This window comes from Lemur catta, chromosome 1, assembly GCF_020740605.2.
Source record: "Lemur catta isolate mLemCat1 chromosome 1, mLemCat1.pri, whole genome shotgun sequence".
In the NCBI taxonomy this organism is placed as follows: domain Eukaryota; kingdom Metazoa; phylum Chordata; class Mammalia; order Primates; family Lemuridae; genus Lemur; species Lemur catta.
The window spans coordinates 154208314-154225092 of NC_059128.1; the positions used below are offsets into that span (position 1 = coordinate 154208314).

Consider the following 16779-nt stretch of genomic DNA (forward strand, 5'->3'; position numbering starts at 1 on the left):
CAAGTCCATGGTCCTGGGGTGTGTGCTCTGAGCCTAGTCTGGCCACATTGCTCTGAGTGCCTTGCTAAGGGTCTTGGATGGGCTGACCCTGACTGTCCTCTCTGGTAAACCTTTAGAGAGACTATTGCTACAGATAGGGACTCGAGAGCTTTCCAAGGGCAGAAGTGGGACTCGTGGAGGCCCAAAGATAACCTAATATGGGTTCGAGAAGGCCATGTGCTTCAGAATGGCAGAGGATCCCTCTTCCCTACATCAGTCTCACAAAGGGTTATTTTTAGATGAAAACATCACTTAGGAGGCTGCAAACCTATAGGTTTTAGGAATCAGCAACTTTAGGTAGTAAAGTTTATGAGTTTAAGGCAGCACAGTGCAGTGGGTAAGAGGTCCACACATTCTGGACTTGACTGGGTATTAAATATTTGTTATACTTCTTATAAACTCTAGGATTCTGAGCTAACTACTTAATGCCTGTGTCTCTGATTCCTCATTCACAAAAGTCTATCTCGTAGGTTAGTTGTAAGGATTAATTAAGACAATCTAAAGAAAGTACTCAGTACATAGTAAGTGTTCCATAAATGGTATCAGTTCTTATTATTCCTTAGTCTGGAACCAAGATCCCCACGATATGGTTTCAGCCTTGTCTCTCACTCCTCCCCTACACAGACTGCTTCTTTCATCCCAAATACCTCCCTATACTATTATTCCTTGCTACTTCTGTTGCTTCTTTCTTCCTTGCCTACATCATCACCTCATGAGATCCCACTCAGGTTTCAAGGACTATCTGCAATAGTACCTTAAAACCAATCCACGGCCAACCAAATGTGCGTTCTCCCACCTCTGACAAGTGACAGGAACACAATATCTTGATTATGTGGCAGATGCACAGGTTTATATGTTTTTCAAAACTCAGAACTGTACACTTAATATGGGTGCATTTTTTTAACATATAAATTATACCTCTATAAACCAACCCAGTAGGAAAGTAACGAGAAGACCTGACTTCGGAGACAGAAAGACCTGTTTCAAATTTAAGTTCTAATACTTCCTACCTAGCAAGTCATTGAAACTTTTTCATTTCCAGTTTCCCCCTATGTAAACAAAGCAATTGTCACTTTTTCCTCTTGTAATAAGGGTTAAGAGACTCAATAATAGTATAACATGCCTCACACAGTGCTTGCACACAGTTGATGCTACGTGATTATTAGGACTGTCCTTCCTAGCATAGCTATTTCCATAGCTATTTGTCACATGCCCCTGTCCAACAGAAGGTAATCTTGAGGACAAAATATATGCTGTCTTTTTCTTTACTGTTCTGTCTAGCATAGCATAGAAGCACAATAAGTATTTGCTCTCTGTAGCTAATCATACCTATTTTTGAAGAGTCAGTGCCAAAAGGCATCCTGACTTAAGCCTCTGCAGAATGCCACACTTGTGTACAATCACCTAGTAAGGCTCAGTATTTTAAAGTCTGAGAGATATTTAACGTGGTCAATAATTCAGCTGTGGTTCCCCAGTGTACAGTAGGGCTTAATAACACATTTTTCATTATGATTGTTCTTCAGGTTCACAAGGATTGTGTTTTTCTTTAGAACAAGGGGAATGACTGTACTGTTTTCTTGTCCAATAAGTCACTCTGTTTTCCATGGTTCAAAGTTAAACTTTTATTTGGTTTTAAATTAAAAAAATAAATTTCATTATTAAATAGTGAGATGGATCTAACTAATGTTCAGATAGTAGCTTACTCAGGAACATACCACCAGGGGTACAATTAAGGGGGTGGGTCACCTAAACTAAAATTATTTGTTAAGTTGTAGTGTTTGTTAAAAGTTCAATAGTGCCATAATTCAAAAGAAACTGAAATACAAAGTTTTAAATGTTTACAATGGATGGGAGAAGTAAACCACTTATTCTACTGCAATCACAAACTACTTTCTTTCTCATTGCCAATTTGGACACTATACCACAGTGCTAATGTCATCGGGTTCATCTGCTTTCTTTTGCCTGCTTGGCAGGGATTTCAAGTATTCGAGGTGTCTCCGGGCATCCTCCTGATTTTGCCTCACGTAATATACCACATATGAGATCACCATGGTGAACCAGCCAAACATGGTGACCAGCATGGCATAATCGGTAGTTTTTTTAGGGAGGTTACAAAGGTCAGCATCGTTGGCAGCATTGAGGAATGGTCTCCCGGCGTGTTCATCCAACACGGAGGTCTTACAGATCACATTGTGGGCTGTCTCGTGATTGGACGCCATGCTCCTCAGAACTTGCTGTAGAGTACAGTCGCAGTGCCAGGGGTTGTTGGCAATTCTGGCCCTGGCCTTCAGGTTATTGAAGGCATTTTTGTGCACACTTTGAATCCGATTGTCGGACAAGTCCAAAGTCTGCAAGGTTTCAGCTACTCCTTTAAAAGCATGCTCATCAATAAACTCTATGCCATTTTTGGACAGGTTGAGAACTTTCAGTTGATGGAGGTCCTTAAAAATCTCATTGGGGATAGATGTGATCTGATTGGAGTCCAGATACAATAAGACTGTTTCAGGAGGAAGATCTCTAGGTATTTCCTTGAGATTTGCATTGCTACAGGTGACATTTAAACCCCCAGAGGAAGAACACAGACAGCCCTTGGGACACATACTGGCAGAATGAAAGCACAGTATCATAAGAACAAAACTTTGTAGGAGGAGACACATGGAGAGGGAACGGGTCAGCCACAGGTCTACCAGATTCATGCTGGAATGTCAGCATAATCACGAGCCCATTCCTCATTTACTCCAACGCATGTGGCAACGGTTCCAGCCCTGTCCACACCGTTGATTTCCTTCTTGTGTGGTTCAAAAGGCTGCAACTAACACATGTGTCTCTTCATTATTCCTGTCCTTGCTTGGGCACCTAAGGAAAGGGAAACAGATGCAATTAGCTCTTTTGCAGAGAGAGGTGCATTGCAATTAGAGGTGCTATCAGATGGCTGGCATTCTAAGTGGGCAGGAGGGTTCGTTATACAGGTAATTTCCATCAAAACCACTGGGAGTTATCTGTGAAATGGGAGTCTCCTGCTCAAATCCCAGGTGCTGGCAGAGAGAATCGTCAATAAATGAAAACATTTCCGAATTCTGTTGCCTTGTTTTCAGTTGTGCAGAATTAGAGCAAACACTCCCCTTTTCTCTCATCTCTACTGATTCTCTCCACATCCTGGACCTCTTCTAAATTCTGCACCAATAAAATTTAATTACATCTTTCATTCTTTCTACAATAACAGATGCATTAATACAATTTAGCCCTGCACTTGGGCAGCAGTGAGAAATAATACCAATATTTCATGGTTAATGACCATAGGCAGGAATATCTGTCATGGTTTTTGAATGGATGTCCAATTTCGGATATTGTCTCCAAAGAAACATCTTACTTGAATTAAGAAAATAATAAATGCATTCCAGCCTTCACAACAAAATATTGCTGGAGGCTGACAACCAAGAACCTCTAGAAGAGTTGCCTCCCTTGTGACCTTCTGATATTACATTATCCCGGGGAGGAGGCTTTTAACTGAATTTCCAAAGGATTCTCTCTCTGTTTTCTAAACAACAAATCCCCTCCCCAATATATCTTCAAATATGACACACACTTATAAGACATTTTTTATATAGGAAGAGAATTAAAAAAGAGTAGCTTCTAAGAATTTCCCAATAGACTATTTTTTCTTTCTCCTCTCTCTCTCTTCTCCCACCATATACACGTGTGTGTGTGTGTGTGTGTGTGTGTGTGTGTGTGTGTGTGTGTGTGTGTTTGCAGGGGCCTCAGAAATTATAAAATTAAGTGATATAAGCAAGGTTACAAAGCTTATTCAACAGCAGAGAGCAGAGATAAGAATGTAAGTTAACCCTCAAAACTACCCTTCAATATGAAGACAGGCACACTTTTGGGACCAGTTCACAGAGGAGATGAGTGGATTTCAGAGAGATTATGTGACTTGCCCAAGGTTAAACAGCTTGTAGGTGTAGACATAGGACTCAAGCCAAAATCTTTGTTCTGACTCATTACTCTGCTCACTGTCCTCACGGTTCTCTTCTGATCCCATCTGCTCTATGAGGATAGTCAGGATCCAGCAAGCATTGCTTGTGATTTCTGTTGCTGTTGCAGCCCAATCCCTTGTGCTATGGATATTGCTCTAAGTTGAGGACCCCATGGAGCTCAATTGAAGGGGCCCTCTCCATTGTGGAGAGAATTCACGCCTGACTGAGAAGATTTCCTCCCAGGATCCAAGAAACAAGGAGAGCATTCACACTCCTTTTACAGCAGTGTGAAACAAACAACTTTCTGCATGAGCAACAAATGACTTTCTGCAAACTTATCTTTTATGAACATCCCAGATGGATAAATACAGAGGGAAATGACTCCAAATGTTACCAAACTCACAGAAGAGAAGATTAATGTGAGCTGAAAACATAATGAACTGGGTTGTTAATCATGGAATAAATGAGATTAGCAACGGCAGAATGGAGTGGATGTGCTTTTAGAATCCTGAGTCTCTTAAATGCCAGAGAATGCTAAAGTAAGACCCCTAAGCTTACCAAGCCATCCATCAACAGCTCTTTTCATTTGCAGTGAAAGTGTCCTCCCTTTCGTGTTTTCCTTCAAAACTGCATGGCATGGCATTTGGGGACTCTGGGAATTATCTAGATGGGAGAGAGAAAAAGTAAACAGGTATGGAAGGGGAGACACTCAGAGAAGAAAGAGAGGAGCAGAAGGACAAGGCAAAGGATGCTAGGAGGAGGGCATGGAAAAGATACAGGAGATGGGAGAAATGATTGTGACTGTAGAAAGTATAGGGGGCCACATCAATCAAGTGACTCCCATTCACTGAGTATGAGTGACCAGCCTAACACCTGCTGAAAGGTGAGAAGCCTTTTTTGGAGGACACATGTCACATTTCTTCTGAGATCGATTAAAAGAGTATAGCTATAGAAGAGTGTTCCTTAATCAGACTGTAAGTTTCATGAGGGCAGAGACTTTTTCTGCCTCATGCAGAAACAACATAAAATAATTATAAAGTGGAAAATACACTGGGTTTGTATCCCAGCTTTAATCCTTATTAGCAGTGTGCCTTTGGGGAGGTTATGCAATCTCCCTAAACCTCATTTTCCTTATCTTCATATAGAGATTGTAAAAGCACCTAATTACAAGGTTGATTTGAGAACTATATGAGATAATCCATGTAAAGCACTTAGCACAGTGCCAAATAGGTAGTAAAAGCTCAATGCTTGTCAACTATAGTTACTATTATTATTCCTGAATATATTCTCAACACCTAGCATAGTGTTTTGCATATAGTAAGGGCTAAAATATCTGTTGTATGAATGAAGCAATGAAATAATTAAAGAGTCTAGCTGTGACTTTTCTTTTCTATGGTGATTATTTTTATTAATATTTTTGATGTAAACATTGGCTCATCAAATGTCTACTGCTTTTACATGTCAACATGGCAGACTTTCTTTGGATAAGTCACATAAGTGCAGGTTCCTAGGAGATGGAAGGAAAAATGGAACTCTTTCTTAGTAGGCTCCTCTAGACTTCGCCATGGTTTTTCCATAAAGACCACTCCAATGGTCATGGTTACAGATTAGAAGTGTTTAAGACACAGCTTGAGTTCTCTACATCAGATCTCAATCCCTCTTGAGAAGGAATCTGCCCCAAATGGTCCACCCGTGCACTGGATGGAATGTTTGTTAGGAGCATCAATGCAGAGCATCCCTTGCATTGAAAGAGGTTGGATTCAAACTATGTCTTTCATCTTCTCTCTATGATGTTTGATAGAAAGAGAATAAAACCTTCTGGGATTGGCTAGATTTGCCAGCCACTATAACTCAGTCTCTAGAGCCTTCACTCTCAGCCAGGATAAAGTCACAAAAGGCACAGGATGTAAAATTGCTGAGCCTTTGGATGTTGCTATGGTCTGAATATTCCTGTCTCCCACAGATTCATATGCTAAAATCTAATCCCCAATGTGAAGCTATGTGGAGGTGGGGCCTTTCAGAGGTGATTAGGTCATGAGAGCAGAGCCCCCTCAGGGTGGAATTAATGCCTATACAAATGAGGCCTCAGAAAACCCCCTCACCCCTTCTGCCTTGGGAGGACACAGAGAGAGAAGATGGCCATCTAAAAACCAGGCAACAGGCCCTCACCAGACAGCAAATTTTCTGGCACCTTGATCTTGAACTTCCCGGACTTCAGAACTGTGAGAAATAAATTTCTGTTGCTTTAGTAGCACAGATAGACTAAGGCAGATGTCCAGGAGGCAGACAGCAAGGTCAAAAATATTGAGTCAAGGTCATCTTCACCAGAGGGGATGGAAGAACAGCTCTCTACTTCATGATATTGAATCACCAGTTTCTAAAGAGACTATCAGTTTGACATTGCCTTAATCATTGGATAGGTCAATAGTGGCTGTTGAAAAAGGAAGATGAGGAGATGTGCCTCAGAGAAAAAAAGGTGGACATTCTTCTGACATTGGTTATCACCCAGCAGAGTACAGTGCTAAAGAAGAGCTTGAAAATCTAAAGCTCCCTCCTGCTCTGTTTCAAATCAAACCCACACAAACCTAAGGCAGCAAACAAGCTGTATTACTGGGTAAAAAAGGGTGCCTCCTTACCAACTTCAGAATGAGCGGGAAGAACATAAAGAAGGGCCTGGGGTCACATTGATGATGGCACAAACAGCCACTGCAGTAAATGCTGTCCATTTGATAAGGAACAAGACCCACTAAAGAGAAAGACCAAGTTAAACAGCATATTTTCTACAACCTAACTACCCCTCTGCAATTCCCAACTCATGAGACTACCTTGTTTGCATCCACTCATTCCCTTTAAGTGTGTCTGGGCCAACCAGGAAGCCATAATGTTTCTGGATGTGCTGTTTGGATGTAGGCAATGCCCCAGAAGAAGATGATTTTATCCCCAAACTCAGGCCTTGCTCATATTTTTTGCTACACAGGTTTCTGAGGTATAGCAGTTAATGCTGGGATTGAGTGGCAACCATCAAATATAGTTTCCAGAAGACAAAAAGGGCACTTAGCAGGGTGTTCATTCAGTGAGAAGACAGTTTGTTCAGCTGATTAATAGCTCTGTCTTGCTTCTTACTTCTTTCTTCTCATCATTAAAGGATACTTAGGGACACTAAAGGGTTCCAACACAAAAGCTTTTATTAACCCTCTGAAATAACCGAGTGTACCAATTCAGAAAGAAATACCAGATACACCAATTTCTTCCAATTTTATAGTCTATGCAACTTTGCTACAGAACAGGAGGATTTGATTAAAAAGCAAAATGTAGCAAAACAGGAAGGGCTTTTAATTTACAACACAAACTTCAAACCAGTGGGGAAAAAAATCCTCATACATTTAATTATTTAAAATTTAAAACTTCTGTATGGCAAAAACGTAAGACCATAAACAAAGTCAAAGAGCAGATGACAAAACAAAGGGCTGATGTTTTTAATATACAACAACCTTATAAATGAATAAAAAACTAATATAAAAGAAAAGTGGAGAGCCAGACACAGTGCTATGAACCTATAGTCCCAGCTACTTGGGACACTGAGGCAGAAGGATTGCTTGAGCCCAGGAGTTCAAATCCAGCCTGGGCAACATAATTAGGTCTCATCTCTTAAAAAAAAAGGGGTGGTAGTGGGGGGAGCAGAAAAACAATATACACTAATGACAATATATATAATGTATACTATGTATACAAAATAAACCACATGAAAATATTCTTGATATCACTCACAGTAAAATAAATTCAAGTTAAAGTACCTATCATCATGGTTAAAATTAGGAAGACGATCTAGTCTCAATGAATGTGTGAAGAGAGAAGCACACTCAAACACTTGAGAGGATAAACTGGTGCACTCTTTACATAAATATATGAGGATTTTAAGAATATCTATCAAAATTCTTAAATTTAAGAACAAGCTTGTGCTGATGTTAAGATGTCCAAAGATGACCCCCAAAAGCAGCTTGAAAAAGAATATAGTATAATCACATTTGTGTAAATGTTTTTAAAGGAGATAAATATACAAATATATGTGTGTGTATATATATAATATGCTTACACATGCATAGATAATTTCCAAAAGGATATATCAGAAACTATTAATAATAGCTACCTCTGAGTGAGTAGAACTGAGGGGCTGTCGGGGTGAAAAGAGAAATTGTTTTTTATTTTATATCCTTCTTTATGGTTTTAACTTCTTCTGGTATAAAAGTGTATTTTATTTTACAATAAATTAAAAAATATAATAATAACATAAAGGGACTAGAGATTAGCCAAAATAACTAACCCAAATTTAATGCCTCAGAAAGTAAGTGTTCAGTGCATGACAGAGTTGGACAATGTTGGCCAAGAGGGCAAAGGCAAATGAGAAAACAATGAATTTTTAAAAGCAGAACATGTTCCATGATGAGAGACTGAATATACAAATGGACAATGGGCTAACCATATATAAAGATAGAGCGCTGATCCACAATCTGCAGCAATCAGCCAAGGAAAACAAACCACAAGCTCTGTAGCAATTGGCCAAATTATGCAGGATCTGATTAATAACTGAAGATTCCCTAATTTTTGACCCTGCTTCCGTCTTAGGACTAACCAGAGAATGCCAAATATGCACCCATAACCAATCACATAGGATGTTCTTCTAGTTAGCCTGCCTTTCGCTTCCTCATGTCAACAGCCTCTAATCAGGGCATACCTAAAGCCTTCCTTTCTTCCCACTATAAAGCTTTTTACACTCCCAGGCCTACCTTTGAGTCTCTGTCAAATGCAAGGGATGGTGGCTGCCTCCTTGATATAGAAAGATCCGAATAAACAGCATTTGCTTGTTCTCATTTGGGTGGTTTTTGTTTTATTTCCACAAAACCTAAAGTTTTAGTACTTGGTCTTTTCCATAAAAAGTTTATACTTTCCTATAAAGTGAGTATGGGTTGCATAAGCCATCAATCTGTGTAATTCTAAATAACTAGAGAGAGTTGAGACCTGAATAATTCAGGTGAATAAACTGTGTAGGTAATTTTCACCACTGCTGCTCTTTGGGATCACGTTTGTAGAGACAACTCCTTCATTCACATCTTTAGCGCTGAGTGCTGTCATGAATTTTAGTTCTATATTTCCATTCACAATCACCTACCATAGGAAGAGCCCATCATGGCCTCAAACTGGGCATATCTAAAAGTAAAATCATAATTTTCACCCTTCAGCTCCAGCCAATGACCTCAGCCCTCCATGATAAGCTACCCTTTCTTCCTTCTTGATTTCTTGAAAAGTTTCATTTTCATTCTCCCTTCTACCTGTCCCTTGCTTTGCATTCCCATTGTCTCTTTCCTGGTTCAAACTTCCATCTTATTTTGAAAGAGTAAAGCCGCCTTCATGGACTGCTTCTGTCAGGCTCTCTCTGGTTCCTTTTTTTTTTTTTTTTTCCCCTAATGTCAGGTTAAAGTAATGCTCTAACCGTGTCATCCTGCTGTCAAAAAGCTTTAATGACCCCTTGGTGGTTCATAACAGCCTCCTTTTTCAATTGTACCTGACATCACACTTCCTTACACAGACCTAGAAACCTGAGCTCAATAAACATAGCTTAATGACAAAGCTGATGATGAAAGGTACTTTATCCCACAGATAGGAGATTTATTAGAAGCCACCCCAGCTGAGGATCTCCACAACTTGGAATAGCTTTCCTGATTTCAAATCCAATTAGGAAGATCTGGCCCATGAGTCATTTAGGTGGCCCATTAATAACAACAGCTGTGATCATTTAATCAAGGATATGAACTGACAAGGCAGGCAGATACACCAGGAAGAGCAGATCCTTATACTTAACAGGAGCATAATCTGGTTGCAGATCCAAAATTGTTTCAGGCAGGGCACTCCTGAATATCTCCAAACTCTCCTTTCTCTAATATCCTGACTCTACTATATTATTTACCATTTCTACTTCAAATTAAAGACCTCAGTTTATCTTCCCTACTACTTGACCATGAGGTTTCAGAGTGTAGGGTCAGTGTCTTACCCATTTTTATACCCTCACATTCTCCTGGTAAGAATTTAATAAGTATTTATTGAAAATAATAAGGATACATTCTCATTTCATTATAAAATAGCTGTCATTTACTTGACATTATTACATGTCCAGTATTGATTAAGTGATGAACTCATCTAGCAGGATGGTAAAATTGAAATTCTGACTAGGTTCCTGGTTAAATGGATATAGAATTCCAAAGGGTGGGGTTAAGTTACCACATGAAGCTTGGCTGATACACGTTCTGTGAGTCTAACATCTCCTAGCCTACTTTGAAGATAAAAAGGGTCAAAAGGTACCTACCCTCTCACCTCCCCACGTGACCCTTGGAGCTAGACCAAGATCCAGCTCCTAGAACAAGATCCAGGTTAATCTGTTGTTTGGAGATAGAGTTGGTTAGGAGCTCGGTGATGGTTTGATGTTGTGGTGAGCCTGCACCCCCAGAATTTGTCAATAAAGGATGGGAAAGTACTTCCTATGGGCCAGACATGCTTACTAGGGGGGAAAGAGATCCCCAAAGGAAAAGCATGTTGGGTCTTATCTCACCATCCTGTAGAATTCCTTGGTAGGGCACAGGGACTCCAGCAATTGTAGGGTCAATGCTTAGATTTTGGGGAAGTGGATCATGTGGAATGTATCTGTTACCAGAGTCAGGGGGGCCATGTGTGGGAAAGGCATGAAAGAGCCTTATGAGAAAAGCAGCAGGCCCAGGCACCATGAATCCTCTAGTCCCGTTCTACCTCCTGGAGCTGCTGGCACCTAGCTATGCCCAGCTGTGGGTGCGGAGGGAAGGAAGGGCAGAGAGGAGAGATCAAGCTGCCCACTATACTTCCTTTCCCTTTGAGCCTGAAACAGAGAGAAGGGGAGAACAGGTGAATATTAACTGAAATTCAGAGTTTTGGTTAATCTCTTGAACTAGACATTTAAATGATGATATTTACATTTAACTTTGATTTACATTAACTGAGTTTGTGACTTAAAATAATGGTAGGACAATATATTTATCCTACATAAAATTATGGGGCTGACTGAAGTTTACATTTTAGAGAGTAGAGAGGATGATCAAGAGAATAGAAATTAAAGAAACAGTGGAGGCAAAAAGTAAAGTTGCATTTTATTCTCGTTACATACATATCACCTCACACAATCCTTACAACAACCCTAAAACGTAGCAATTGTGACCCTTGCACGGATGAACAAAAAAAAGAGGTTATGTAACTGGTCCATGGTAACAGCTGCTAAGTGACAGAGGCAAGACCTTAACTTTGGCTTCCAGAGCCTGTGTGCGCAAACATGGTGCCATACACAATTTTATACCGAAACTATATATTTTTTCCTTCTCAACTAATTCCACTAAGATGTGGAACAAGGACTGGATTTTTTTTATTGAGGAAATTGCTGAATGCTGAAAAGAAAGACTAGTTGGCTAGGGAGAGGAAGGAAGAAAGGCTGAAGTATGCATCTAAATCAAAAGCTCTAAAATTATACATTTGCTTACATTTGTGAACTACTTTAGATGCTTGTAGGGCAAGTTCACAGATACACTCTCATTTGATTATATCTAAACATCCCTGTGAGATACACATGGCGGACATCATTAGTCCTATTCTAGTATAGTAGAGGGACTTACAGGATGGAAACTCCTCAAAGTCACACAACTGGTTAACAAAAGGACAGAACCTGGATTTCAAATGTCCCCAGAACAGGTCCCATTCAACATGCCTGGGATTATACATCTCTTTTCCAGGCTACCTTTTGATATAAAAAGTCTGTAAACACAAGTGTTGAGTTTCAAATGCCAAACCAGTCCTCTGTTGACCTTTTCCTACAAATTTTGGGAAAATCAAAGGTTGGGAAAATCTCCTGTTAGAATTTCTTAAAGGCCACTCTGACACAAAGCTTTTATTAGAATCACATGAAATCCATTTGTTCCAGCTCTTGGTCAGTTTAGGGACTGCTTTTCCTCTTTTGAAACTTATTTCGCAAAATAAATCTTTAAGAAAACTTTCAATGTTTTGGGAAAAAAACTGACTCTTCTGAATGCACTACTTCCTTCCTACATGATCTAATGCCCGTATATCCTCAGGGTGGATTTATAAGTTCTTCCTACCCGTGAATCCAATGGAAAAACAAATTTTTAAAATATACTTTTTTTTGAACCAGGCATGCATCCCTCTGTGGGTATGGAACACAGAATAAAGATACCACTATGCCTTTGCTAACATCTGTATTTATTATGCAACATGCTGCATGTTTATGGGGAGACTGAGTGGGAACCTATCCATCTTGGTTTCTTTCTGTTTCTCTACTATTTTTTCCCAGCAAGTGCTTATGGCATTTACAATATGAGAGTTTTGCAAACTTTAAACGCATAATCTACATAAATGTAGGCTCCCAAAGACTCACCAGAGTCTAAGATAAGTTGAAAGCTGCCTTTAGAAAGCCCTAACTTATGCTGACATCAGTTGTATTTCCAAGTAGGATGAGTGACTGTTACCATTTAATAAAAAAACAAAATAAAACTTTCCTGCTTAACCATGCATTATCTTTCTTACAACAGATGCTGTGATAAATATTCATTGACTTGGTAGGAAAAGCATAGGATTGAGATCCAAAACCAAGGTCCAGAAACTAGATTCAAACCTCAGCTTCCCAAGGAATGAATTCCAGAAATTTAGCAAATTCACCCATACGTCCATGCTTTTGTTATCCTAGAACTATCATTATTTATATCCACCTCACTGGTCTCATAGTTACAAGGATAAAATAAAATATATGTGAAATGTGCTTCAGAAACTGTCAATGACCATTCAAAGATGGTGCTCTACCATAGGCTTTAGTATTTAGTTATTTTCCTAAAAGATCATTCTGTTTTGAGAGGCTCACAGTTCTTTTTCTTAACTATAATCTACTAAGAAATGATTCTCACATTACCTATACAATTCATGACAAAATATATATGTAACCTGAATCTAATCAAGAGAAAAGGACCAGATCAATCCAGAAGTTGAGGCATTTTACAGAGTGACTGATCCAGACTCTGAAAGGTCATTGATGGAAAACAAAAAAGCAAAATACAAAAACAAAGAAAGAAAATAAAACAACAATAAAAATAAGCTTTAGAATTGTCCTAGATTAAAGGAAAAGAGATGTCACAACTAAAGACAATGCAAGAGATCAAGTTTTGGATTTAAAGAAAATGCTAGAAAGGGACATTACTGGAACAACTGGGGAAATTAGAATGTAGACTGCATGGTAGATATTAATTGTGTCAAATTTGTATCTCTTGAACTTTATCATGATGTGAGTAGAACAGAAATAATCCTTATTCCTAGGAGGTACATGCTGAAGTATTTTGGGGTAAAGTGTTACAACAACTGCAACTTTCAAATTATTCTGCAAAACAAACTATATCTCCCTATATGGAGAAAGGTAAAACAGAAGTGGCAAAAAAATTAACAATTTGTAAAGGGAAGGTGATGGATACATAAGTGTTCATTGTACCAATTTTTTCAACTTGTCTGAAAGTATCACATTTTTTCAAATGAAAATTTGGGGTAGGAAAAATTCTATTTTTTATTTTATTTTTTTTTAAAAAAGAACTTCAAGAGGAGAAGAAATGCTTTTTTGGTGAAACACGAAAGCCTTAGGAAACCCAGTTGGCCTTAGAGTGACACAAAAGGAAAACTCAAGGTCAAATAATAAACAATTCTCTGAAATTGCACTTCATAAGCTCCAGGACTAGATAAAGGACAAGTACATTGCCATATGAGACATGCCAGGTGCACTTGGTGGCACCATGGAGACCATGGCATGGCCACTTACTAAGTGTATATTCTTTTTGCTCCACAGTTTTCGCATCTGAACATGGGGGTAATAAGGGTTCCCACCTCACAAAGGTATGATGAGGATTAATTGAGGTAACACATGTAAAGCACTTAGAAGGGTTCTGTTATATGATAAACTCTCAGTAAGAGTTATTACTCCCACCACCACCACCACCACCATCATCATCGTCATTATTGTCGTCTCACACCTTGTCTTCTCTCTGCTGTCACAATGTGCAGCCTACAGAGCACTAGCCTCCTCTTATTGCTCCCATTCCTATGGTCCTTTTTCCTATTTTTTCTAGAGAGTCAATAATTGTATTTTTAATTTATTATTCACTTTCCTACGTTATTCCAAGGAGGATCTGAATGTCCACATTCAAAGACACAACTACAGCAGAATCATGGAATGATAAAGAAAATAAACCATGTAATGAGGGAAAAGGATGAAGGGGATAATTGTGATGGTAGCTAAAATCTTATGGGCACCAACTATGTGAAAGGCACTGGACCAAATACTTTGCTTTAAAGGAGGAAAGGAATTTTGCCCCAGGATGGCCCATATCCAGAGTCTTTCCATATCTGATTTAAATGATGAGGGCTGACATTTTCATGCTGATGATATTTAGATGTGATTTTGGACTTTGAATTGATGCTTCAATGGGTTGAAACTTTTGGGGTATGTTAGGATGTGACGAATATATTTTGCATGGAGGATAAATGCGAATCTTTGAGGGCCAGATGTGGTAAGCTAAAAAATGTCCCCCCAAATATCTAAGTCCTAATGCCTCGAACCTGCGAATGTTACCTTTTATGGAAAAAGAGACTTTGTAAATGTGATTAAGTTAGGGATATTATGATGGAGAGATTGTCCTGGATTATTGGGTGAGCCCTAATGTAATTTTAAGTGTCCTTATAGGAAGGAAACAGATGTAGCCACTATTTTTCCTAAGAATAGTCACTAGGGAAAAATGATGTCTTTATGTGTTTTCCATTAAAAACTTAACTGCAAAGATATATGTATAAAATTGTTTTCTCATTGAGACATTGTTATATCAAACAACTTAAAAAAAGAAAATATTTTTAAGAACTAAAATTAGTCTAAATATTCATCACAAATAAATTGATTTAATAAATATGGTACATCAACAAAAAGAATGAAGCAATCTGCAAGTCCTGACAAAAAGATGTCAAGTACATATCACTGAGGGAAAACAGCACGTATGATGCTATCTGTGTGAGACAGAATAAACAGGTCTACACATACACACACAGGCAAAAGATTTAAAAAGTTATGAAAAAATAATAAAAAATTGATAATAGTCTTAGCTTTTAGGGGATCATTCTGGAGCCTGATGGAGTGGAGGAGAATTTTTATGTTTTATCTTACACCATTTTCTACTGCTGTAGTCTTTTTTTTACCATGAGCATAATCACAATAACAACCAGGTAATAAACAAAGGGTTTGGCCAGTAGGCATCGTTTGATAACCTATCCTCTGCTGGGAGCTACAGAAGATACGAAAGCGTATGAGACATGGCATCTGTCCTTCCCAGCTGAGCCGTCCTGGACAGTCATTTAAACTTTCTGAACCTCAGCAAAGTGTACAGGAAACACCACAGGCCTGAAGCTTGATAAACCAAGTTCAATTTGCAGTTCTGATACCAGCTAGGGGATCTTGGGCAACACAATTCACTTTTCTGAGTCTCAGTTTCCTCAGCTATAAGGATAATACCTATTTCATGGGTTTCTGATATGGCTCTGATAATGCCTGTCTCATATCAGGCACTTGACAAATATTATTGACTCTGCATATGTTTCCTAAGGGATCAGAATCACATTCAGATTTTCTTAGGGTTCTGTGGAAAGTTAGACTGCTGAGAGTTTTACCAAAAATGAGTGTTCTGAAGTCATGTAAGTCTGAAAAACACTCTTTTGAGAAGAGGCAGCAGCCTGTTAAAGGTTCTGAGAACTCTCAGCAAAGTAATTATTAACTCAGAATTTCCCAAATATACTTGGCCCCCTGCTGAAACCCGCCCCCCATGCCTCATGACTTTTGCAAGGTAACCACCCACAGAATAAGACATTGCTAAATTCAGATGTCATTGAACAACATTTGATACTACCTCTACTACTACAACAACTAAGAATAATAACACATTCTCACTTTACCCAAATATTCTGGAGGAGTATGAGGTGACAAGTTTTGCAAATGAAAATTCTAGTTGTACTTGATTGCTATCAGCCTGCATAATATTATCTATAGGGAAATGCCCAACACTAACTAATGTCTATTGTAGGCAGAGATGAAAAAATTAATAATTCCTAGCTATGAATAACAGTTATTTTGTTTAATTAAATAAATGTCCCTTGATTAAAACTATTCATGCCTATATGTAAATAAAAATGAATGGGCTATTATGTTTCAATTTTATACTGATATTTTCTCATCAGACACCACTTTTATTTTTGAAAAGATCATTTAATAATATGACCTTTAAAGTCATTAAAAATCTTATGAAGTAGTGTTTTTTAAAAAAAGGGCTTTGGAGTTAGGCATACCTATATTTGTCTGACTTTGTCATTCAACCTTTTACTAGTTACTAGTTACTGCTAGTAATTTGTTACTTATTCGTTTTGTGATTTTTAGGGCATATTGCTTAACACTGCACATCGATGTTTCCATCCGTAAAATGGGAGTGATAATATCTATTTCACATGGTTTGGTAGATTGTTCCCAAAAATGACTTCCATGAATCCTCATCTTATATTATCCATGCCCTTTTGCAATGTTACCGTAAAGCTCTTCCCATGAAGAGGTGGAGTCTATTTTCATACTCCTTGAATCTAGGCTGGTTTGGGACTTGCACTAACTATACAGTGA

General features: G+C 38.6%; 1 protein-coding gene across 1 annotated transcript in view; it reads right to left on the minus strand.

The window, feature by feature from the left end:
* Window positions 1-1636: 1636 nt before the first annotated feature.
* Window positions 1637-16779, minus strand: part of LRRC3B (leucine rich repeat containing 3B) — an 84100-nt gene continuing 68957 nt past the window's right edge. The window contains exon 2 of the mRNA XM_045555762.1: window positions 1637-2895. Within this exon, the coding sequence (XP_045411718.1) occupies window positions 1956-2735 (780 nt within the window). The 5' untranslated portion in view covers window positions 2736-2895 and the 3' untranslated portion in view covers window positions 1637-1955. The remainder of the gene's footprint in view (window positions 2896-16779) is intronic.